Source organism: Phyllobates terribilis, unplaced genomic scaffold (assembly GCF_046119375.1).
Source record: "Phyllobates terribilis strain yellow unplaced genomic scaffold, ASM4611937v1 Scaffold_7__3_contigs__length_470593459, whole genome shotgun sequence".
NCBI lineage: Eukaryota > Metazoa > Chordata > Amphibia > Anura > Dendrobatidae > Phyllobates > Phyllobates terribilis.
In genome coordinates, this window is record NW_027362767.1 from 85,713,362 (window position 1) to 85,739,105 (window position 25,744).

The 25,744-nt window shown below is 45.7% G+C and overlaps 1 protein-coding gene across 1 annotated transcript in view; it reads left to right on the forward strand.

Moving 5' to 3' along the window:
- ZNF106 (zinc finger protein 106) overlaps positions 1 to 25,744 on the forward strand; it is an 85,921-nt gene that overhangs the window by 35,939 nt on the left and 24,238 nt on the right. The window contains exons 7-11 of the mRNA XM_073638922.1: positions 1,903 to 1,972; positions 2,156 to 2,310; positions 8,681 to 8,741; positions 10,099 to 10,428; positions 10,809 to 11,505. Of these exons, the coding sequence (XP_073495023.1) occupies positions 1,903 to 1,972; positions 2,156 to 2,310; positions 8,681 to 8,741; positions 10,099 to 10,428; positions 10,809 to 11,505 (1,313 nt within the window). The remainder of the gene's footprint in view (positions 1 to 1,902; positions 1,973 to 2,155; positions 2,311 to 8,680; positions 8,742 to 10,098; positions 10,429 to 10,808; positions 11,506 to 25,744) is intronic.

A 25,744-nucleotide genomic window follows, 5' to 3' on the forward strand; every position in this document is an offset into this window, starting at 1 on the left:
TTAATAAATAGGATTCATGAACGATACGTACCGATCGTGCTCGCATCCTTGTAGGCATCTGTTAATATAACATCAGTACTTCTCACCCATTGATGTAGAGATGAACAACGGCAGAGAGCCCTTTTAATTTTGTGTAAAGGAAGTCTGTCAGGATATGTAACCCTTTTAAAACTGCGGATACCGCTAGATAGGTAATGTGTAAGGCTTAGTGCCCACGATGCAGAAATGAAGCTGAAATTTTCCTGAGCATTTCTGCATCTCCTTGGCAGAAAAACGCATGCGGTTTTTGACACGTTTTTGCATGCGTATTTGCCATGCTTTTTCCAATGCATTGTATAGGCAAATACGCATGCAGAAATGCACAAGAATTGGTCATGTCCGTATTTTTTCTGCACGTAAAATCTGCGCAGAAAAAATCCTGACCATGTGCACAGAACTTGAAGAATGTCATAGGAAGTCATGGGATAAGGTATGCAATGCGTTTCTGGAGCGTTTACGCGCTGCAAATACGCACCAAAAACGCATCGTGGGCACACAGCCTAAAACAGGTAACGCAAAAGTAGCTTGATGGTCACTAGTTGCCTGCTTCCTCCTCAATGCGAAATGTCCGTCAAGAATCCTATTAGAGGCATCATTCAGAGGGAAGGGGAAGTGCTTAGTGCAGAAGCCCAGGACACTGCACAGTAATCAAATGCCCTATAGTCACTTTGCGTCTTGTTGCAAAGTGGTTTAAAATGACACATTTTATCTGCCCTAGCCTTACCTCTCTGGGGTGTTAAAGACAGATTGAGACCGATTTGGCAATTTCACACACTGAAAATAATTTCACTTTTTCTAAGGTATTCATCATTTTCATTATATGAGGTTTTCCTATTTAAAGGGAAACCGTCAGCACGTTTTTACTACCCTATATGAGAGCAGCATACTGTAGGGGCAGAGACCCTGATTCCAGTGACATATCACTTACTCAGCTGCTCACTGGAGTTTTGATAAAATCACTGTTTTTCTTGCTGCAAGAAAAAAGGCTGAAAAGGAGCGCTTCTGAGGGAGTAGGAGGGGAAGAAAAAAGATAGATATCTTAAATGTGGATAACTTTGTTACAGCTCAATCAGCCTGCTGCTACATCATATTCAGATGCCGTATTGTAAGACAGCTGAAAAAATAAACAAAAAAGGAGCGCCAGCCGAAGAGCACGGTAGGTCCACATTGGGAGTTGGGGAGGTGAAGGATTGAAGCTCCACTTACTTTGTAGGGGGGAGGAAGATTCCTACCCCCCCCCCCTTCCTTCCAGGTCAGCCTCTCCTCCTTACACATGGTTTCCCCTTCATCAGGATACCCCTTCAATCCTTCAACTCCCCGTGTGAACCTACTGTGCTGTTTGGCTGGCGCTCCTTTTTTTTTGTTTTTTCAGCTGTTTTATTTGCTGCAGGTCTACCAATTCTGTATAACCCCTCCCACATTACTGATTGGCAGCTTTCTGCCTATGCACATTGTTCATAGAAAGCTGCCAATAAGTGTTCGGGACGGGGTTATAGAGAGCTCATGAATGACTACCTGGCAGCAGGTTTACTAGCCCTCTACTGATAATCTCCTACTGATAAAACTGTGATTTCATCAAAACTACTGTAAGCAGCCCAGTAAGTGACACATCACTGGAATTAGGGTCTCTGCCCCTGCTTTGTGCTGCTCTCAGATTAGGTAGCAGAAACCTGCTGACAGATTCCGTTTAACATTTGACTTCACTATTTAGCATGTAACATTGGCACCGCAGCACTGCCTTTCCTTCTGTATAGTGAAATATTAGATATTTGAGCTTTCTCCAGACAATTTACAGTTATTGAAAGCTGTTTTCGTTCTTACAGGATGATCTTGATCATCAATCCATTTGCTTTCTTTGTTTAGGATGGTTCCTGCCCTGAAACCTCAAACCTTGAAAGACACACTAAAAGAAGAAAAATCCGTGGAAGGAAAGGTGAGAAATGAATTTTCCGTTCCACCAGGTGATCAAAAAACACTTCAGTCTAGTAACGTCTCAGAATATGTTTCCATGAAAGGATTAGACGTGCATAGAATTTTTTGAACCCTGTAAGCCATTTAATTTCTGATTTAACTTTTCTTTCGAGCGGTGTGCTTAGACTATGACTTGTTCCTGCAGAGCGTTCCCAGGTGGATCAGCTACTAAACATCTCCTTACGAGAGGAAGAGCTGAACAATTCACTCCAGGGAGTCGACGACAACCTTCTACAGGCTCGAGCTGCTCTACAAGCCGCTTACATGGACGTCCAGCGGCTGATGGTGCTAAAACAGCAGGTAAGTCTGCAGCGTATCGCGGGGTATTGCAGAGGAACAAAGTGATTATTTCCATTTTGAGACTGCAATGAAAGAATATACCACCTGTTATGTTATTTTACTCAGTATCTGCTTTGGCCAGAGCAGTAGTTTCTGCTTGCCAATGCATATTAGCCTAGCCTATGCCAAATACACACTTATTATATATGCTGGTTGTGGGGTGGGGGAGTGCTGGGGGGACACATCACAGATCTACGTCAAGGAATACTCTTGACTAAGTGTTAACATAGCCTAACAAGAAGCTAAAAAGAAGAACCTCTTCTAACACAAGTTTGCTATTAGAAATAGACAGGTTAGTGACACAAGTTTTCCTTGGACAGGTTTTCCCATAGTGAATTTTGTTTCTCTATCGCGTCATTGAGGGACACAGGAGACCATGGATTTATGCTGCTGCCTCTAGGAGGCTGACATTATGCAAAAAAAAGTTAGCTCCTCCTCAGCAGTATACACCCACCGACCGAAGCCAAGCCGATCAGTTAGCTCCTCTTCAGCAGTGTGCACCCACCGACCGAAGCCAAGCCGATCAGTTAGCTCCTCCTCAGCAGTGTACACCCACCGACCGAAGCCAAGCCGATCAGTTAGCTCCTCCTCAGCAGTGTACACCCACCGACCGAAGCCAAGCCGATCAGTTAGCTCCTCCTCAGCAGTATACACCCACCGACCGAAGCCAAGCCGATCAGTTTTAGCTTAGTGTCTGTAGGAGGCAGACACAGTGCTGCACTCAGCCCTGTTTCTACATCAGATTTTGGTGTGTTTTATTAATGATTTTTGTTTTTTAAAATATGTTCTTTACATATGAAAAGTGAATTGAGAGCATATAGTGTAATGGGAACCTGTCTCTTGATTCATGCTAATCAAACCACGAAAAGTATGAATCCAAGTCTTGCTGGACCATTGCAGAGAGATATGCAGGTCGCCACCCACGGCCATCTTCTCCCCACACTGCTGTATGTGATTGACAGGTCTCTCTCTTATCTACACACACAAATCTGGTGGCAGATTCCATTTAAAGGGAATCTGTCACCCCCTGGGCGATATCAGGCCTCTACTATGGGCATACAGGGTATAGAAAAGTAAATCTATACTTATCTGTATGGCCCGTAGCAGAGGTCTGATTGCAGAGAAATCTGGTTTTACAAAGTCTGTTTTTCAGAGGCTTGGCGTCCCCCTCCTATCTGCTTACTATTCCCCTAAATCGCCGCCTCTGTGCTAAATTACCATATTCCCCCCCCTCCCCTGCATTTCATAGGGCTCTGTGACAGGCCCTTTGACTTGCCCTGCTCTGCCTCCCACCTGCGCATGCGCAAAGCGCCACTCCCATGGAGCGCGCTTTGCTTCCCTCCGGCCCCGTTTGGCTGCATACTGCGCCGCAGCCTTGTATCGCGCAAGCGAGGGTGAGTCACTGAGACTTTCACTCTGCTGGCAATATGCAGCCAAATTGTGCCAGAAGAAAACACAGCGTGCTCCATGGGAGTGGCGCTTTGCGCATGCGCAGGGGGGAGGCAGAGCAGGGCACGTCAAAGGGCCTGTCACAGAGCCCTATGACGTGCAGCAGAGGGGGGGAATATGGTAATTTAGCACAGAGGCAGCAATTTAGGGGAATAGTAAGCAGATAGGAGGGGTTTGCTTGGCGTCCCCCGGACACCAAGCCTCTGGAAAGCAGACTTTATAAAAGCAGATTTCTCTGCAATCAGACCTCTGCTATGGGACATACAGGCAAGTATAGATTTACTTTTCTATAACCTATATGGCCATAGTAGAGGTCCGATATCTCCCAGGGGGTGACACATTCCCTTTAACCACTTCGCCCCAGAGCCTGTTTTTGCCTTCGTGACCGGGCCAATTTTTTCAATTCTGACCACTGCCAGTTTATGAAGTAATTACCCTGGAACGCTTCAACGTATTCCCCTGATTCTGAGATTGTTTTTTCGTGACGTATTGTACTTCATGATAGTGGTAAAATTTCTTCGATATCACTTGTGTTTATTTGTGAAAAAATCGGAAATTTGGCGAAAATTTAGAAAATTTTGCAATTTTCAAACTTTGAATTTTCATGCCCTTAAATCAGAGAGATATGTCACACAAAATAGTTAATAAATAACATTTCCCACATGTCTACTTTACATCAGCACAATTTTGGAACCCAAATTTTTTTTTGTTAGGGAGCTATAAGGGTTAAAAGTTGACCAGCGATTTCTCATTTTTCCAACAAAATTTACAAAAACATTTTTTTAGGGACCACATCATATTTGAAGTCACTTTGAGGGGTCTTAATGACAGAAAATACCCAAAAGTGACACCATTCTAAAAACTGCACCCCTCAAGGTGCTCAAAACCACATTCAAGAACTTTATTAACCCTTCAGGTGCTTCACAGGAATTTTTGGAATGTGGAAGAAAAAAATTAACATTTAACTTTTTTCACAAAAATGTTACTTTAGACCCAATTTTTTTATTTTCACAGGGGTAACATGAAAAAATGGACCCCAAATTTTTTTGTGCAATTTCTATTGAGCGTGCTGATACCCCATATGTGAGGGAAAACCACTGTTTGGGCGCACGGCAGGGTTCGGAAGGGAAGGAGCGCCATTAGACTTTTTGAATGTAAAATTTGTCTGAATAATTAGCGGACGCCATGTTGCGTTTGGAGAGCTCCTGATGTGCCTTAACAGTGGAAACCCCCCACAAGTGACACCATTTTGGAAACTAGACCCCTTAGGGAACTTATCTAGATGTGTGGTGAGCACCTTGAACCCCAAGGTGCTTCACAGAAGTTTATAATATTGAGCTGTAAAAATAAAATTTTCACATTTTTCCCACAAAACCGTTTTTCATCCCTTAATTTTGCATTATCATAAGGGTAATAGGATAAATTGCACCATGAAATTTGTTATGCAATTTCTCCTGAACACGCTGATACCCGATATGTGGAGGCAAATTACTGTTTGGGCACATGGCAGGGTTTGAAAGGGAAGGAGCGCCATTTGACTTTTTGAATGTAAAATTTGTTTGAATAATTTCTCCTGAGTACGCCGATACCCCATATGTGGGGGAAAACCACTGCTTTGGTGTACGGCAGGGTTCGGAAGAGAAAGAAGCGCTATGTTGGCTGGGATAGGCAGCAGACACCATGTCACATTTGAAGAGTCGCTGACATGCCGAAACAGCAGAAACCCCCACAAGTGACCCCATTTTGTAAACTACACCTCTCAAGGAATTCATCTAGGGAAGTAGTGAGCATTTTTTAATTTTTAAATTTATACCATTGGGCAGTGAAAAAAGCATAATTATATTTTTACCACAAAAAAATGTTTTACCCTCAGATTTTACATTTTCACACAGGGCAATGGGTAAAAATGGTGCCGAAATGTGTCACACAATTTCTTCTAAAAGTGTCAATACCCCATATGTGGCTGTATCGTACCACTTAGCCATACGGTGAGATTTGAGGGGGAAGGAGCGCTATTTGACAATTGGAGAACAAATTATTGTAGAATAGGCATTTGGATTTGGGAGCACAAAATTTTCTGAATTTCTTTTGGGGGGCAAGGACCATTTTGCTTTTCCAGAGCCTTTCTGCTACCAGTAACTTGGAAGCTCCTTATATTTTTAACAGATGACGGACCTGAGTGGGGACTAGCTTTTTTTGAGGACTGAGTTGAAGCTTTTATTGGGAACATTTTACGTAACATTTATCCGGCGCTCTAGGCTGAGCACTTAAATCGGGGTTTCCATCTAATTTTCCAAGTGATGTAATTCAGATGAAACCCCTGCAGGATCCATTCACTGTAATGAGGCAGCAGAGTTACTCTGGACTCCGTCTGGCCTCTGTTTAGTGGTGTCCTTTTTTTCAGAAGTGCACAAAACTGTGGCCAACCGCACTTTTATGCACGCCTAAAACAAATGACACCGTGGGATCCCAGGCTAGACGGCATCCACAGTGGCCTATATCTGCCTCATTACAGGGAATCTTCCATCATGGGTTCTGGCTGAATCACGTATTTCAGAGATTTACACGGAAACTCTGGTGTAAGTGCTCAGCGCAGAGCACAGGATAAATGTGAGCAGAGCCTTACTGGGATCTTTGGGAGACATAATAAACAAATCAGTAGCAGGTGAATAATATTTGTTTTATTTATTTTTTATGCCGTTCCTAGTGTGATATAACTGATGAGATTACTTTATTCTTCGGGTCGGTGCGATTACAGAGATACCAGATTTATATCGGGTTTTTATGACTGACAGCTGTCACACACTAAAATACGCTTTTTTTGCAAAATCTAGTTTTTGCATCACCATATTTTGAGAGCTATAATTTTTCCATATTTCGGCCGATAGAGTCATGTGACGGCTTGTTTTTTGCGGGACGAGTTGAAATTTTTATTGGAACCATTTTTGGGCACGTGACATTTTTTGATCGCCTTCTATTCCGTTTTTTGGGAGGTAAAGTTAACAAAAACAAACACTTCAGGAATTGTTTTTTGAGTTTTTTTTTATGCCGTTCTGCGTGTGGTAAAAGTGATCAGGCAGCGTTATTCTTCGGATCAGTACGTTTACAGCGATACTACACTTACTGTATTTTTTTTATGTTTTGGCGCTTTTACACAATAAAACAATTTTATAGAAAAAAAAATATTTTTTTTGCATTGCTTTATTCTGAGCGCTATAACTTTTTTATTTTTTGGCTGATGGAGCTGTATGGCGGCTTTTTTTGCGGAACAAGATGACGTTTTCAGTGGTACCATTTTTATTTCTATTCTGCTTTTTGATCACATTTTTTTCCACTTTTTGTTTGGCGATATGATGAAAAAGCATATTTTTTTGCTCCGTTTTTTATTTATTTTTATTACGGTGTGCACAGAAGGAGTTAATTAGTGTGACAGTTTTATAGCTCGGGTTGTTTCGGACGCGGCGATACCAAATATGTGTACTTTTTTTGGTTTTGTAATAATTTACGGATTTATTGGTTTAATATTTTATTTATTTATTTTTATTTATTTTGTGATTTTTTTTTTTTTTTTTAATAGTTTAAAAACTTTTTTACTTTTTTTTACATTTTTACTTAGTCCCTGTATGGGACATTAATTTTTATTTTTCTGATCACTGATCTCATGTAATGTAATACACATATATTACATTATATGAGATCTTCACTGACTTTCAGTCAGAGTCTCCTGTCTGACTTCAGCTACATACAAGCTGAAGCCAGACAGGAAGGACACCATATATGGCAGAGCTGGAGGCGGTCATGTGACCTCCAGCTGCCATAGCAACCCCAGGTCCTCAAACGAAACGGAGGTCTTCGGAGGTAAGTAAGACGACCCCCTCTCTTCCTGCTGTCTCCTATATGCCGCGATCACTATAGATCACAGCATATAGAAGACAGCAAAGGGTTAACATCACTGGGACCTGATCTAATCAGGTCCCGATGATGTACCCTGTCAGAGCTAACGCTCTGCACCGGAATCGCAGTGCTTGCAGGACCCTGGGGGTCCTGAGCACTGCGAGACCACCCACCGTTTTTAAACGTCGGCACTGCACAGAGCCCGGCAAGCGCCGACGTTTATCTACAGTGGGCGGTCGGGAACCGGTTAATATATGACCTCAGTATTTGTCACCTTGGCACTGCAGCATTGACCTGCCTTCCAAGTCTGTCCCTGGCCAGCCTCTCCCTGCACTGTTCCAGGATATTGATTGCTCTTTTCTCTGTATGTAGAAAGACCTGTCAATCACCCAGAGCAGTGCAGGGAGGAGCCAGCCAGGGGCAGTGCAGGGAGGAGCCAGCCAGGGGCAGTGCAGGGAGGAGCCAGCCAGGGGCAGTGCAGGGAGGAGCCAGCCAGGGGCAGTGCAGGGAGGAGCCAGCCAGGGGCAGTGCAGGGAGGAGCCAGCCAGGGGCAGTGCAGGGAGGAGCCAGCCAGGGGCAGTGCAGGGAGGAGCCAGCCAGGGTCAGTGCAGGGAGGAGCCAGCCAGGGGCAGTGCAGGGAGGAGCCAGCCAGGGGCAGTGCAGGGAGGAGCCAGCCAGGGGCAGTGCAGGGAGGAGCCAGCCAGGGGCAGTGCAGGGAGGAGCCAGCCAGGGGCAGTGCAGGGAGGAGCCAGCCAGGGGCAGTGCTCCTTTTGTCTTTTCCTATAGTCCCCTGCCGACTTGTGAAGTAAGGTTTCTCTGAAATGCCTAATGTCTCAGAAAGAGGTTTACCCGAGTGGCGGGTTCCCTTTAAAAAGTACAAAGCGCGAGGAATGAAAATTATCTATTTTTAATTTTTTTATTTGTTTTATTTTCATAAAACATTTTTTTTTTATAAATGAAACAATACTTTAATTCCTATGTTGTGCAGATAACATTGGAGATGAGTGCCATGAGGACACAGAGAATTCAGATTTTGCAAGGACTGCAAGGTAAAAAAAAAATTAAGATCCAATATACATTATTTTTTAGTTACATAGGTTGAAAAAAGACCTTTGTCCATCAAGTTCAACCTTTCTCCACCAATTATACATTTTGTCACTAATTTAACTATAACTCACAATGGTATGTATACTGAAGAAATCACCCAGCCCTTGTATAAAAGCTGTTAGGGTATGTGCACACACGTTGTGTTTTGCTGCGTATTTGCTACAGATTTTTATGTAAATTTTCAGCTGCTTCTGGCAGTACCAGCAAAGTCTATGAGAAACCAGAATTCACTGTTCCCACATGCTGAAAGAAGTGACGTTACTACTTTCAGCGATTTTTTTCACCCATAGGAAGTAATGGGGGGGGTGATGAAAAACGCTACAAATACGCAGCAAAAACGCACCTGCGTATTTGCAGCGTTTTTTGGCCAGAAATGAGACTTTTTTTTTTCCCTGTAGTCACTAAACTTTATTAGCATAAACATGAGACAGAATTCAACAAAAAAAACAAACAGGAAAATACGCAGCAAAAAGCGCAACTAAAAACGCAGCTAAACCTGCTTTTTTGACGCAGCTAATCTCCTGCCAGAGAAAAGATATCAGCAGATTTTGTGCAGATTTTGGTGCAGAAAACGTGCAGAAAAAACAACGTGTGTGCACATACCCTTATAGTGGCGGCCATTACTACCTCTTGTGGTCGGCATTCCACAGTCCAACTGCTCTGACTGTAAAGAACCCTTTCCTGTTTAGCTGTTGAAATCGCCTTTCTTCCACCCGTAATGAGTGCCCCCTGGTCCTTAGTATGGTCTTTGGAAGGAATAAGTCCTTTGTATTGACCACACATATATTTATACATATAAATGAGATCTTTTCTGAGACATATTTTTTCTAAGATAAACAAGCTCAACTTTTTCAATGTAATATTCACTAAAACATTTCAAAGGGGAAATGCAGAAACTGGAACTTTAGGAAGGCTGATTTCAACAAATTTATGGAAGAGCTTAATCGTGTAGACCATCTGGGACCATGTCATGGTAACTTGGGATACGAACATAAATGGGATATGTTTAGGATATACTACTAGAATCCTGTAGAAAACATATACCGTCTGGTAATAAAATGCCCAGGAATAAAAAGAAACCATTATGGATAAATAAGACAGTACAAAGTCTAATAAGACAAAAACAAAGGGCATTCAAAATCTTGAAACCTGAGAATACAGAAATAACATTTCAGGAGTATAAAGATCTCAATAAGAAATGTTAAAAAGAAATCAAGCTAACAAAGTTATCTACTGAAACGGATTTCCTTTGCATACTCGAATATTTTTACAGTATTAATATTTTTCCTTTGGGAACAGAGACTTATGAACCAATCAATGATGGCGAGGAAGGAGCAAACAGCGGACTACGGACGCCAATTGTTTCTCCAGGAAACATATTTCCTTTTCTCTTGGAGACTCCAGTCAATCAGTCCGCACATACAGAATCGGCTGTCCCTGTCCTGCCATCTCTGGCCCCCATGTGCACCTCACCAGCTGTACCTGCCGCTGCCATTCCTGATTCATCAATAGTAATTAAAAAAGAACCGCTTTCACCCATAATGGTAGAAGAAAATGTGGTCACATCACCGCTGTTGCCACTACCACCGCCACCCCAAGCACAGTCAAGCCCAACACCACAGAGTAACGGTATGTACACAGAGTCCGCCCCGCCAGAGCACAGTAATGGTATGTACACCGAGTCCACCTGGCCACCACACGATAGCGGTATGTACCCCGTGTCCACCTGGCCACCACACGATAGCGGTATGTACCCCGAGTCCACCTGGCCACCACACGATAGCGGTATGTACACCAATAGCTCCTAGTATTTTAGTTACATAATTTTTAGCTATTTACGTTGTGTATTATTATCCACTCTCTTAGCAGAAAGACCGTTCATCCTGCTGACTCCACGACACTCTCCTCACAATCCCAACTTTAACTACTGACATAAATCACTTTGCATTATGTGCATTATTAAACGACCAAGTCCAAGTTGTAAAACACAATGGTATTTTTTCTTTTAGGTGAAAGCAGTGAAAATGCATTGCTGTATCCCATCATTACAGCCTCTATGTCTCTTTCTGAATTAACCTGCAAATTTCCACCTATCGGTAAAACAAGTGTCTCCATTGCTACATCACCGCTTGTGTGTGGCTCTCACAGAACGGACTCTGACAGTGCAGAAAACCATCCTGCTCCCATTCAGAGTCCCCAACAAGGCCCAGCCACCACATTGTCCCTGTCAACACAAGAGACCACTTGTTCAACCGGCCCTGCAGAGCAAGGAGAGGCCACCATCATCACGATTGAGAAAAAAAAGAAAAAGTTACGCAAGAAGAAAACCTTAAGAGCTGCACATATACCTGAAAATAGTGACACCGAGCTAGACTTCAACGCCTGCAAGCCGGTGAGAAAGCTGAAGTGTAGGAGACCATCTAAGGAAACCGTCGTCAGCACTTCTACTTCTGTAGAACAGGAGGGTGACACTGCATCGCCGGAAGCCGAGCCCAACAGGGAGGACAACGACAGCGATTCCAACATTGAAGTGATGGAAATAAGAAATCCTCGCTTTGAGGTGGTGGAGGTAGAAACCCATTCTGATGACGAGAAACCAGACAGCCCATCTAAAATCGACCTCGCGGACTTGGTGTGCTCAAGCCATATCGAGACAAATGATGAAGTAACATCAACCAGTGAACTTGGCACAAATTACTCAAGAAGGTGAGTTGTATGTAAAAAAAATGAAAAAATGTCCTAAACGATATTTTAGCTCCCTCCATCTCCTACTTGACTCCATTTTTTTTATTGTTCCAATGCATCAAACATTTACGGTAACTGCAGCTGTGCCTTAATAAATAAGGGTTTTCTTGTCATCTAAGTAGAAAATGCAATGTTTGTGTTGGCATCATACCAAAAAGGTACCCATCAGGCTCTATTTTTACTTTAGGCCAGAGATGTCAACAACTACAGAGAGGGCCAAAATAAAAAAAACTTGGACAAAGACGCTGGCCCACCTTGATTTCTATTAGCAGCCCTCCATACAGAATAATGGGCCCCACATAGTCCTCCATACAGAATAATGGGCCCCACATAGTCCTCCATACAGAATAATGGGCCCCACATAGTCCTCCATACAGAATAATGGGCCCCACATAGTCCTCCATACAGAATAATGGGCCCCACATAGTCCTCCATACAGATTAATGGGCCCCACATAGTCCTCCATACTGAATAATGGGCCCCACATAGTCCTCCATACGGAATAATGGGCCCCACATAGTCCTCCATACGGAATAATGGGCCCCACATAGTCCTCCATGCGGAATAATGGGCCCCACATAGTCCTCCATGCGGAATAATGGGCCCCACCTAGTCCTCCATGCGGAATAATGGGCCCCACCTAGTCCTCCATGCGGAATAATGGGCCCCACCTAGTCCTCCATGCGGAATAATGGGCCCCACCTAGTCCTCCATGCGGAATAATGGGCCCCACCTAGTCCTCCATGCGGAATAATGGGCCCCACCTAGTCCTCCATGCGGAATAATGGGCCCCACCTAGTCCTCCATACGGAATAATGGGCCCCACCTAGTCCTCCATGCGGAATAATGGGCCCCACCTAGTCCTCCATGCGGAATAATGGGCCCCACCTAGTCCTCCATGCGGAATAATGGGCCCCACCTAGTCCTCCATGCGGAATAATGGGCCCCACCTAGTCCTCCATGCGGAATAATGGGCCCCACCTAGTCCTCCATGCGGAATAATGGGCCCCACCTAGTCCTCCATGCGGAATAATGGGCCCCACCTAGTCCTCCATGCGGAATAATGGGCCCCACCTAGTCCTCCATGCGGAATAATGGGCCCCACCTAGTCCTCCATGCGGAATAATGGGCCCCACCTAGTCCTCCATGCGGAATAATGGGCCCCACCTAGTCCTCCATGCGGAATAATGGGCCCCACCTAGTCCTCCATGCGGAATAATGGGCCCCACCTAGTCCTCCATGCGGAATAATGGGCCCCACCTAGTCCTCCATGCGGAATAATGGGCCCCACCTAGTCCTCCATGCGGAATAATGGGCCCCACCTAGTCCTCCATGCGGAATAATGGGCCCCACCTAGTCCTCCATGCGGAATAATGGGCCCCACCTAGTCCTCCATGCGGAATAATGGGCCCCACCTAGTCCTCCATGCGGAATAATGGGCCCCACCTAGTCCTCCATGCGGAATAATGGGCCCCACCTAGTCCTCCATACGGAATAATGGGCCCCACCTAGTCCTCCATACGGAATAATGGGCCCCACCTAGTCCTCCATACGGAATAATGGGCCCCACCTAGTCCTCCATACGGAATAATGGGCCCCACCTAGTCCTCCATACGGAATAATGGGCCCCACCTAGTCCTCCATACGGAATAATGGGCCCCACCTAGTCCTCCATACGGAATAATGGGCCCCACCTAGTCCTCCATACGGAATAATGGGCCCCACCTAGTCCTCCATACGGAATAATGGGCCCCACCTAGTCCTCCATACGGAATAATGGGCCCCACCTAGTCCTCCATACGGAATAATGGGCCCCACCTAGTCCTCCATACGGAATAATGGGCCCCACCTAGTCCTCCATACGGAATAATGGGCCCCACCTAGTCCTCCATACGGAATAATGGGCCCCACCTAGTCCTCCATACGGAATAATGGGCCCCACCTAGTCCTCCATACGGAATAATGGGCCCCACCTAGTCCTCCATACGGAATAATGGGCCCCACCTAGTCCTCCATACGGATTAATGGGCCCCACCTAGTCCTCCATACGGATTAATGGGCCCCACCTAGTCCTCCATACGGATTAATGGGCCCCACATAGTCCTCCATACGGAATAATGGGTCCACCTGGCCACCACACGATAGCGGTATGTACACAGAGTCTGTAAGCCGAGTACCGAGTGGGTTCTCAGGATACGACAAAGTCACAGACAAGGAAGACGACCCAGACAGTTTATCCCCAGAAAATAAGTTTTTACTGAATCAACAGGGAGCTATATTAAACTACACCCACAACGTATACAAATCCAAACACTCAACCTAGAGTTGAGACTATTATGCTGTACGGCAGGGCAGCCCACGATATGTACTGCAGAATATAAAAACTATTAATACTCGAACCAGGAACAATTTCAGTGAATACAAGGCCTGGGCTGCCCACGGTGCAACACAGCAGTTTACCATCTTATAACTTCTAAATATCCTGGCTTCCCAAAACGCTTGGTGTAAACATTTACCTTTTAACAGCAGCTGCTCCAACAGGACTTTGGATCAGGGACTTTTACGATCGCAATGTTCATAGGTGCCTTTACTATGTAAAACAAGTCAGTCTGTAAGGTTCAAAGCTACTCAATTATATAGCACGTGAGGCCACACCGTACTAGATACTCAGGAGTCCAGCATAAAATAAAAAATAAAAGTCTAAATAACAACAAGATCCCGGGCTCCATTAGTGGGGAAAGTTCTGGCCTGCGCAAAAACACCTTCTAACTAACTGACTAGCTATATAGAGGCCTCTGATCAGACTTTGGTTTAGGCGCCAAAAAAAGTGTAGTGGCGTGCACGGTTACCCTCTACAATGATGGAGGGCCTTAAATCTCTTACAGACCCGGGTCTGACTCGTCAGGTGCTAGCAGGCAGCTGAAGGAACTTCCTTCCCAAACGGGGGTATATCCATCCAGACGACTGTCACTCCTCACGTGGTCCTCCGGCTCTACTTGCCCACCTTTTGCCATCTGCGGTCCTTTTCCATCCGCCAAAATGGCGACGCCGTCTCCTCTCTCTCCTCCTGCACTCAAACTGATTAACTGACGAAAAAAAAACATTGCAGAGAGTAGTAAGGAAACAGTGACCTCCTGTGGTCACATGACACCATTGGAGCTTATACATATCATACATTAGCATATATAAATGGATGAGCTGATATCTGCAGGAAACCAAGTTTATATTCATGTGAACACTGGTGGGTCAGCATATATCGCCATCCCTGAAGCGCTGTACTGCTGTCCCACCATCTTACATGCCACCCCACTAGTGATTGACGTCCTCGGCAATCCCCTCCATACAAACTCATCTTGTGCATAGCGCTGTGGAGGCACCCCGGCATTGAACCTGGTTGTTCTACGCAATACCGTAGGCTCAGTGGTGTCATACACAGGCATCGGGGAAGGGGCCATTGACTGTATGACATCCTCCGGGGATGGCAAACATATTGTGGCCGGGACCCCAGTCGGGATCAAAACGGGGGTATCCCACCACTCGTCCTCTAAGAACTGTTCCTCAGCATTTGTGGCCGGAGTATGTACTTCCTTTACCGCCACGGGCTCTTCAAAAGTGCAACGTCTCAGCATGTTACGGTGAAGGTTTCTTGAGGGCTCCCCAGTCCCCATTGGTTCCACTTCATAAACTGGAATAGACGTATCAACCCTCCTCTTCACTGTGTATGGAACCGCCTCCCATCGCCCATCCAGTTTCCCCGATGGCCGTTTGGCTTTTACCATAACCAGATCACCTGGGGCATACTCATCCCGCCGTACGGGCCGTGGGTTGGGATGCACCACTCCTCTCAAACGCTCCCCCACAACCCTATGTACCACCCTCAGCCGGCGGCTGTGTTCTTGGGCCCACGCAGTGGATCTTCGGGGTGGTGGTTGCATAGGATCGTACATGTGGAGATCCTCAATCTCTTGGCCCGCTCTCCCAAACATGAGCAGATGCGGTGAATATCCGGTGGTGCGATGTACCCTATTGTTGTAGGCCCACATCAACTCAGGCTAATATTCTGGCCACCGGGCTTTTTGACTGTCTTCCAGGGTCCGCAACATTTGGAGCAATGTACGATTGAACCGCTCACATGCCCCATTCCCTTGGGGATGGTATGGGGTCGTGCGTGAACGTTCGATGCCATAAAGTTGGTACAGTTCAGCCATCAAAGCACCCTGAAAATATGCCCCTTGATCCGAGTGTATTTTCCGTGGGCACCCAAACACCTGTATAAAGTGTTTGTACACTGCCTCTGCGGCCTATTTGGCTGTCTGATCTCGGGTGGGTACAGCTACCGCGTATTTCGTGAAATGGTCCGTCATTACTAGACAATATGAATGACCTGAAGTAGAGTACCCAATCTGCACATAATCAATCATCACAATGTCTAGGGGAGCAGAAGTCGTGATGGTTTGAACCAGGAGTCCACTGTTCTGAACTCTTACTCAGTCCACACGCCTGGCACTTAAAACAGGCCTCCGCCACCATGCATTCAGGGCAATACACCAGTCGCTGAAGCCATATGTTTGTTTATCGCTCCCAAAATTCGCACCCACTCTTACTTTTTGAATGTCTGGGCACTCACCCTGAACTCTCTCCCAATCCGTCAGTGTTTTCCCCAGCATCATTGTCATCCTGGACACCACCCCACTTGAATGGGTCACGTTCCACAACAGGGGCAACTGACCGAGATTCGGGGTTTCATTGTTTTCTAACTCTTCATCGACACTCTGGGTTGCTACCCCTACAGGAACCCGAAAGAGGGCGTCTGCATTGCCGTTCTCTCTCCCTGACCGGAATCTAATGCTATACTGGTACTTGGAGAGTCGGGCCAGCCATCTCTGTTCGAGGGCCCCTGGTTTAGCATTTTCCAAGTGTGCTAATGGGTTATTCTCTGTCATTACGGTCACCTCAGCACCTGTCAAGTACTCAGCGAACCGTTCTGTCATGGCCCACACCAACGCCAATAGTTCCAATTTGAAGGAACTAATAGTTATCAGGGTTACGTTCCGAATCCCTCAAATCTCTGTTGCCATAAGCAATCACCCTTTCGCGACCGTCTTGTACCTGAGACAGCACAGCTCCCAGACCATGCAAACTTCCATCAGTGTACAACAAAAATGGGGCATCAAACCGTGCATAGGCTAAGACCGGAGCACTGGTCAAGGCCTTCTTCACAGCCGCAAATGCTTCTTGTTGTCGGTGTCCCCATTCGATGGGCCAAGTCTTAGGTCCTCCTTTGACGCCTCTCAGCAACTCATTTATCGGGCCGACCAGATGAGCAAACTTGGGTACAAATCTTCGATAATACCTGGCCAGTCCAAGGAAGGCTCGCACCTCCCGTAGCGTGTTTGGACGAGGCCAGTTCAGAACTGCCTCTTCTTTGCTCGTGCCGGGCTGTACCCCTTCTGAAGTGATTACATGTCCTAGGTACTCAATCCGACGTCGGAATAATTGGCACTTTTTAGGCTTGATCTTAAGGCCATGGTTCCGTAGTCATTCTAGGACCTGTTGCAGCTTTCGAAGGTGATCCTCGAAGGAGGTTCCAAACACCTCCACGTTGTCTAAGTATATCAATACCGACTCGAAGTTGAGGTCGCCCAAACAGTGCTCCATCAATCGCTGAAAGGTGCCTGGCACGTTAGACAGGCCAAAAGGAATCCGATTAAACTCAGAGTCCCATAGGTAGAATGAAAGCTGTCTTTGTCTTTGCTTTGGCATGACTCAGGGTGGACAATGATTCTTCAATCCGTGGAAGGGGGTACGCATCCCGCACAGTCTGTGCATTCAATTTTCGATAATCCACATAAAACCGGAGAGACCCGTCCTTCTTCCGCAGCAAGACCACTGGGGCTGCCCAGGGACTTTGACTTTCTTGAATCACCCGATTCTCCAGCATACTCGCCACAATGTCCTTCACCTCCTGATATATTTTAGGTGGAATCTGCCGGTATCATTCCCTGACTGGCGTAGCATCACCGGTGGGAATCTCATGCTCGATGGCGGAGGCTCACCCAAAGTCTTCGTCATGTCGTGAGAACACCTCCTGGAATTCCCAAAGAGTGTCTTCCAGGAGATTCTGTTGCCCTGGGGTTAGGGTATGTTAGTCCACTGCCATTTGACTCATAATCACGGAACCATTCCAATCCGCTGTCGGGAGCTCCTTCTGTCGAACTTCTATGGCAAAGGTCCAAGCGCATGTCCCGTCAGGCAGCAGCGTGAAATTTTCCCGTCGCATGACCTTCCCGTCGCGCACATATACTTCAGCCAATAGTGTCCTCTTAGGAATAATCATCTCAGTATCTAGGACATTAATGCAGCGTATGGGCACGCAGCCATCTTTCACAGTGGCGAGGGTTCGAGCCACCAGTGGGGTCGGCGTGTCTACTCGGTTGGCAGGCTCAATCAGGACTTCCACCCCATTCAACCGTTGTCCAGTCCCCACGGGTAGCATCAATAACTTCTCCTGTCTTGGTGGAATCTTTACCGGTCCTCTAGGGGGCACTCTCACCTGTCCTACAGGCCCACCACTCCTGATGTTCTTCTGCAGCCTACAGCCTACAGCTCCTCACCATTTGTTGCAGAACTTTCTGAGTCGGCCGGTGCGTAGTGGCCTGCTGCCAATAGTTAGGACCTTCTTTGGCATATAGACGGTAATCCAAGTCTCGCAACACATTCATTCCCAGCGTTGCATCTAGTCCCATCCGGGGCATATGATTTACCAGCACGATCCCCTTCTTACCGATGTTCTGTCCAAACAGATGGACCCGCATCCATACTATCCCTCGCACATTAATCTCGCTATTGTTAGCGGCCATCAGTCTAATGATACTCCCATCTTCTGGCTTCGGCATGTGTCCAAAGTTTCTCTGGAAAAATTCCAGAGGCATAATGGTACATTCTGACCCGGTATCAACTAAGCAGCACACACGTCTGCCTTCTAACTCCGCTTCCATTACGGGGCTACTGGAAATACAGGTCATGTTCCTCACGCACTGGGCTCGACTTTTGGTGGACCGCCGCAGGTTGCCGATCTACTGCGGCGGGCTGAAGTTTAACACTGATTCGGGTCTCGTCAGGCTAGGGCACTCTCGAACCGTGTGGCCATACTGTCTGCAGTACCAGCATTGACTGCCACGGCGGGGACGGGCCTCTGTAGTGCCGTATCCCGCGCCACTCCTTACTCTTGCCGAACCTGTTGTAGGGGTTCGAGGTTGCGATGCTACGGGTGGTGCTTGAGGTGGTCGAGCCCTCACTTCGGCTATCTCTAGGCGGTGTTCTTGCATTTGTTCCTGCAGGGTTGTGGTCAAGGTCCAGAGAGCCTCCCTCATGGCTACTGTTTCTCCTGATTCCACTCGAGGTTCTGCGATTGGCCACTGCTCACTGATTTTTTTTTACCACCGGGTTGATTTCTTTTTCTCTTTCCAGAGCGGCCACGTAGCTTTCATCAAACATCATAACCGGATTGCTCAGAGTCATCTCTCTGAGCTTGTCGCGCAGACTCACTACTAATATCTGCAATAAACTGATCTCTCAGGAGTTGGTCTAACTCCTGAGATGCGCCCAGGCCTGTGGCGTCCTTCCCCCGAATCTCCTGTACTGCCTCTTGGAGAGCTTTTGCATACCTCATCAGTGTCTCCTCCTCGCCCTGCGGCCTGTTGAAGAAACTACTCCTCAGCTGGGTCACCTGTATACGGGACCCATGAACCCTCTCCAGTATGGCGAATATCTTCTACACAGTGTCTCTCAGGCTCAGAGCGCACCATCAGCGTCCGCGTAGCATCCCACTCCAGTGCGCTCAGGGCCACCTCTGCCTGCGCTTCTGGGGCCAGATTACACAACTTAACCACGCTTCGGACCCTCTCTTTCCAATCATGTAGGTCTATATTACTACAGTCAAACTTAGCCATGTGGTGAATTAACGCCCCCGCGGGAAGATATACTCTACACGAGGGGGAGGGGCAGGTCGCTCGAACACCATCGGGGCCACCTGGCCTGATGTCGCTAAAAGGTCCAGGGCTGGGGCCTGTGCTGGTGCAGTTGACGCAGAAGCACCACCTCCTGCCGCGTCCCCGCTCATGACGATCGTCGTATCCTGCCGACTACGCCAAATTGTAAGCCGAGTACCAAGGGGGTTCTCAGGATACGACAAAGTCACAGACAAGGAAGACGACCCAGACAGTTTATCACCAGAAAATAAGTTTTTACTGAATCAAGAGAGAGCTATATTAAACTACACCCACAACGTATACAAATCCAAACACTCAACCTAGAGTTGAGACTATTATGCTGTACGGCAGGGCAGCCCACGATATGTACTGCAGAATATAAAAACTATTAATACTCGAACCAGGAACAATTTCAGTGAATACAAGGCCTGGGCTGCCCACGGTGCAACACAGCAGTTTACCATCTTATAACTTCTAAATATCCTGGCTTCCCAAAGCGCTTGGTGTACACATTTACCTTTTAACAGCAGCTGCTCCAACAGGACTTTGGATCAGGGACTTTTACGATAGCAATGTTCATAGGTGCTTTTCAAGCACCTTACTATGTAAAACCAGTCTGTCCGTAAGGTTCAAAGCTACTCAATTATATAGCACGTGAGGTATGGCCACACCGTACTAGATACTCAGGAGTCCAGCATAAAATAAAAAATAAAAGTCTAAATAACAACAAGATCCCGGGCTCCATTAGTGGGGAAAGTTCTGGCGCAAAAACACCTTCTAACTAACTGACTATCTATATAGAAGCCTCTGATCAGACTTTGGTTTAGGCGCCAAAAAAATGTAGTTGCGTGCACGGTTACCCTCTACAATGATGGAGGGCCTTAAATCTCTTACAGACCCGGGTCTGACTCGTCAGGTGCTAGCAGGCAGCTGAGGGGGCTTCCTTCCCAAACGGGGGTATATCCATCCAGACGACAGTCACTCCTCACGTGGTCCTCCGGCTGTACTCGCCCACCTTTGCCATCTGCGGTCCTTTTCCATCTAACAAAATGGCGACACCGTCTCCTCTCTCTCCTCCTGCACTCAAACTGATTAACTGACAAAAAAAAAAAAGTTGCAGAGAGTAGTAAGGAATCAGTGACCTCCAGTTGTCACATGACACCATTGGAGCTTATACATATCATACATTAGCATATATAAATGGATGAGCTGATATCTGCAGGAAACAAGGTTTATATTCATGTGAACCCTGGTGGGTCAGCATACACTGTGCAGAATTATTAGGCAAGTTGTATTTTAGAGGATTATTTTTATTATTGATCAACAACTATGTTCTCAATCAACCCAAAAGACTCATAAATATCTAAGCTTAATATTTTTGGAAGTTGGAGTGTTTTTTTTTTTTAGATTTGGCTATCTTAGGAGGATATCTGCTTGTGCAGGTAACTATTACTGTGCAGAATTATTAGGCAACTTAATAAAAACCAAATATAATCCCATCTCACTTGTTTATTTTCACCAGGTAAACCAATATCAGTGCACAAAATTTAGAAATAAACATTTCTGACATGCAAAACCAAAAAAATTAGTTATCAATATAGCCAACTTTCTTTATGATGACACTCAACAGCCCTTCCATCCATAGATTCTGTCAGTTGCTTGATCTGTTTTCGATCACCATTGCGTGCAGCGGCCACCACAGCCTCCCAGACACTGTTCCGAGAGGTGTACTGTTTTCCCTCCCTGTAGATCTCACATTTTATGATGGACCACAGGTTCTCTATGGGGTCCAGATCAGGTGAACAAGGGGACCATGTCATTATTTTTCCTTCTTTTAGACCTTTACTGGCCAGCCACGCCGTGGAGTAGTTGGATGCATGTGATGGAGCATTGTCCTGCATGAAAATCATGTTTTTCTTGAACGATACCAACTTCTTCCTGTACCACTGCTTGAAGAAGTTGTCTTCCAGAAACTGGCAGTAGGTCTGGGAGTTGAGCTTCACTCCATCCTCAACCCGAAAAGGTCCCACAAGTTCATCTTTGATGATACCAGCCCATACCAGTACCCCACCTCCACCTTGCTGGCGTCTGAGTCGGAGTGGAGCTCTCTGCCCTTTACAGATCCAGCCTCTGGCCCATCCTTCTGGCCCATCAAGAGTCACTCACATTTCATCAGTCCATAAAACCTTTGAAAAATCAGTCTTAAGATATTTCTTGGCCCATTCTTGACGTTTTATCTTATGTTTCTTGTTCAAAGGTGGTCGTTTTTCAGCCTTCCTTACCTTGGCCATGTCTCTGAGTATCGCACACCTTGTGCTTTTTGATACTCCAGTAACGTTGCAGCTCTGAAATATTGCAAAACTGGTGGCGAATGGTATCTTGGCAGCTTCACGCTTGATTTTCCTCAATTCATGGGCAGTTATTTTGCGCCTTTTTTGGCCAACACGCTTCTTGCGACCCTGTTGACTATTTGCCATGAAACGCTTGATTGTTCGGTGATCACGCTTCAAAAGTTTGGAAATTTCAAGACTGCTGCATCCCACTGCCAGACATCTGACAATTTTGGACTTTTCAGAGCCCGTCAAATCTCTCTTCTGACCCATTTTGCCAAAGGAAAGGAAGTTGCCTAATAATTAAGCACACCTTATATAGGGTGTTGATGTCATTAGACAACACCCCTCCTCATTACAGAGATGCACATCACCAGATTTACTTAATTGGTAGTTGGCTCTCAAGCCTATGCAGCTTGGAGTAGGACAACATGTATAAAAAGTATCATGTGAGCAAAATACTCATTTGCCTAATAAGTCTGCACACAGTGTATATCTCCATCCCTGAAGCGCTGGACTGCTGTCCCACCATCCTACAAGTCCACCTGGCCACCACATGATAGCGGTATGTACACCGAGTCCACCTGGCCACCACACGATAGTGGTATGACAGATCATCAGGAGAAAGGTCAATCGCGCATGAGTGATTTCAGACTGCTGATCGCATTGTTCTACCGGAGATGAGCTGCAGGACGACTAGTCAGACTCAGCTAGCTCATAGAAACGAGCGCTCCTGTGTATGGGAGTGATGGCTGAGATGGCGGTCGGCCGAAGCATTTTTCGGTCCACAGCCTTCTGTGTATGGACGGCCTAAGATCCATTAGACAGAACGTCATGAGCTCCAGTCATATAGACACGTATACTCAGTGCTGAAGAAAACCAGCAGACAATGGGCTGTCATGACCGCTGCTATTTATTAACCCCTTAACAACATGTGCTGTACATGTATGCGACATATCGTGTCTCCCGCTTTGGCGCAGGCTCCGGCAATGAGCTCACACCTTTCCAGGGACATGACAGCTCATCTGATCAGCTGTCATGTGCCCCTAACAGCCACGGGTAAAATCGCGATCCACCCGCTGCTGTTAACATGTTGAATGCCGCTGGCAATCTCTGACAGCGTTTAACATGGCTGCGGCAGAAGGACGTTACTAGTCCCGCCCATCGGCACCGTGTCACATGACCGCGGGTCGCCGATGGGTTGGCATGATAACCCGGAGTCTGCAGGAGACCCCTGCAATTGTCATTGCCAGGATGCTATCAGTGCCGCCCAGTGGTTGGCACTCATAGCAAGTGATCAAATCTGCTACATACAGGCGATCTGATGACCGCAGCTTCTAGTCTTCCATGGAGACTATTAAAGCATATATATATATATATAAAAAAAAAAAAAAAAAAAAAAAAAGTTTTTTTAAAAAATCTAAAAGTTTAAATCACCCCCCTTTCACCCAATTCAAAATAAAACAATAATAAAAGATCTTATATTCACATATTTGGTATCACCGCATTCAGAATCTTCTGATATATCAATATATAAAAAGAATTAATCCGATCGATAAACTGCTTAATGAGAAAAAAAATCAAAACACCAGAATTCATTTTTTTTGGTCGCCGCAACATTGCAATAAAAGGCAATAACAGGCTATCAAAACATTGTATCTACCCCAAAATCTGTTCGGCACTCAAAAAATAAGCCCTCGACCACCCCAGATCCCGAAAAATGGAGACGCTACGGGTCTCTGAAAATGGCGACTTTTTTTTTTAATAAACTTTGGATATTTTTTTTGCACCACATAAATAAAAAAGAACCTATACATGTTTGGTATCATCAAACTCATAATCACCTGGGGAATCCTAATGTCAGGTCAGTTTTAGCATTTAAATTGCAAAAAGAACTTCGGCACTCCATACATGAAAATATAAGAAATATTGCATCTGGACTAATGTCACTTTGAAAAATGAAGGTTTTTTGCGCATAATTTGGCCAATTTATGTGTGCCCATCAACCACGACAAGGTCACCTTCGTATGATGGGAAACTACGCTACACTACCACTGCATATGCCACTCTTGGGCTGTAAGCCTGTATGGACAATATGTCTCTGCTTGGGCTTTTAACCTACAATGTATGGGCTGGTAGAGCTAGTTAAAACCACCTGTGACTGAATGGGAGGGACACATAGTCAGAAAAAAGGCTGTCAAACTTCTAATAGTGTGAACACGTACCTGCTGCAATGCTCCAGGAGCGGGATCCCAAAAATGATTAATAGAAAAAAGAGAGGGGTCGCTCACTGGTCTATTCGGGTGCTCTGAAGAAAAAAGTAATCTCAATTGCAAAAAGAACTTCGGCACTCCATACATGAAAATATAAGAAATATTGTATCTGGACTAATGTCACTTTGAAAAATGAAGGTTTTTTGCGCATAATTTGGCCAATTTATGTGTGCCCATCAACCACGACAAGGTCACCTTCGTATGATGGGAAACTACGCTACACTACCACTGGATATGCCACTCTTGGGCTGTAAGCCTGTATGGACAATATGTCTCTGCTTGGGCTTTTAACCTACAATGTATGGGCTGGTAGAGCTAGTTAAAACCACCTGTGACTGAATGGGAGGGACACATAGTCAGAAAAAAGGCTGTCAAACTTCTAATAGTGTGAACACGTACCTGCTGCAATGCTCCAGGAGCGGGATCCCAAAAATGATTAATAGAAAAAAGAGAGGGGTCGCTCACTGGTCTATTCGGGTGCTCTGAAGAAAAAAGTAATCTCAATTGCAAAAAGAACTTCGGCACTCCATACATGAAAATATAAGAAATATTGTATCTGGACTAATGTCACTTTGAAAAATGAAGGTTTTTTGCGCATAATTTGGCCAATTTATGTGTGCCCATCAACCACGACAAGGTCACCTTCGTATGATGGGAAACTACGCTACACTACCACTGGATATGCCACTCTTGGGCTGTAAGCCTGTATGGACAATATGTCTCTGCTTGGGCTTTTAACCTACAATGTATGGGCTGGTAGAGCTAGTTAAAACCACCTGTGACTGAATGGGAGGGACACATAGTCAGAAAAAAGGCTGTCAAACTTCTAATAGTGTGAACACGTACCTGCTGCAATGCTCCAGGAGCGGGATCCCAAAAATGATTAATAGAAAAAAGAGAGCGGTCGCTCACTGGTCTATTCGGGTGCTCTGAAGAAAAAAGTAATCTCAATTGCAAAAAGAACTTCGGCACTCCATACATGAAAATATAAGAAATATTGTATCTGGACTAATGTCGCTTTGAAAAATGAAGGTTTTTTGCGCATAATTTGGCCAATTTATGTGTGCCCATCAACCACGACAAGGTCACCTTCGTATGATGGGAAACTACGCTACACTACCACTGGATATGCCACTCTTGGGCTGTAAGCCTGTATGGACAATATGTCTCTCTTTTAGCATTTAGTGAACATGGTAAAAAAAATAAAAAAAAAACTGTGGAATTGTGCTGTTTTTGCAATTTCACCGCACTTGGAATTTTTTTTCCCGTTTTCCAGTACACGATATGGTAAAACCAATGGTGTTGTTGAAAAGTACAACTTGTCCCACAAAAAACAAGCCCACACATGGCCTTTTTTGACGGAAAAATAAAAACAATTATGGCTCTGGGAAGAAGGGGAGCAAAAAACAAAAACTGAAAATGGCCTGGGGGTGAAGGGGTTAATCATATGGCTGCGTCATTGATGACTTTCCATCAGAAGGGCTGGGGCAGGCTGGAGGGGGAGATCCCATGATCGGCTGACAACTTGTGTTAGTGCAGCATAAAATGTTCTCTTCTTCCAGTCACGGCACTGGGTAGCAATATTGAAAATATAGTGTAATGGTTA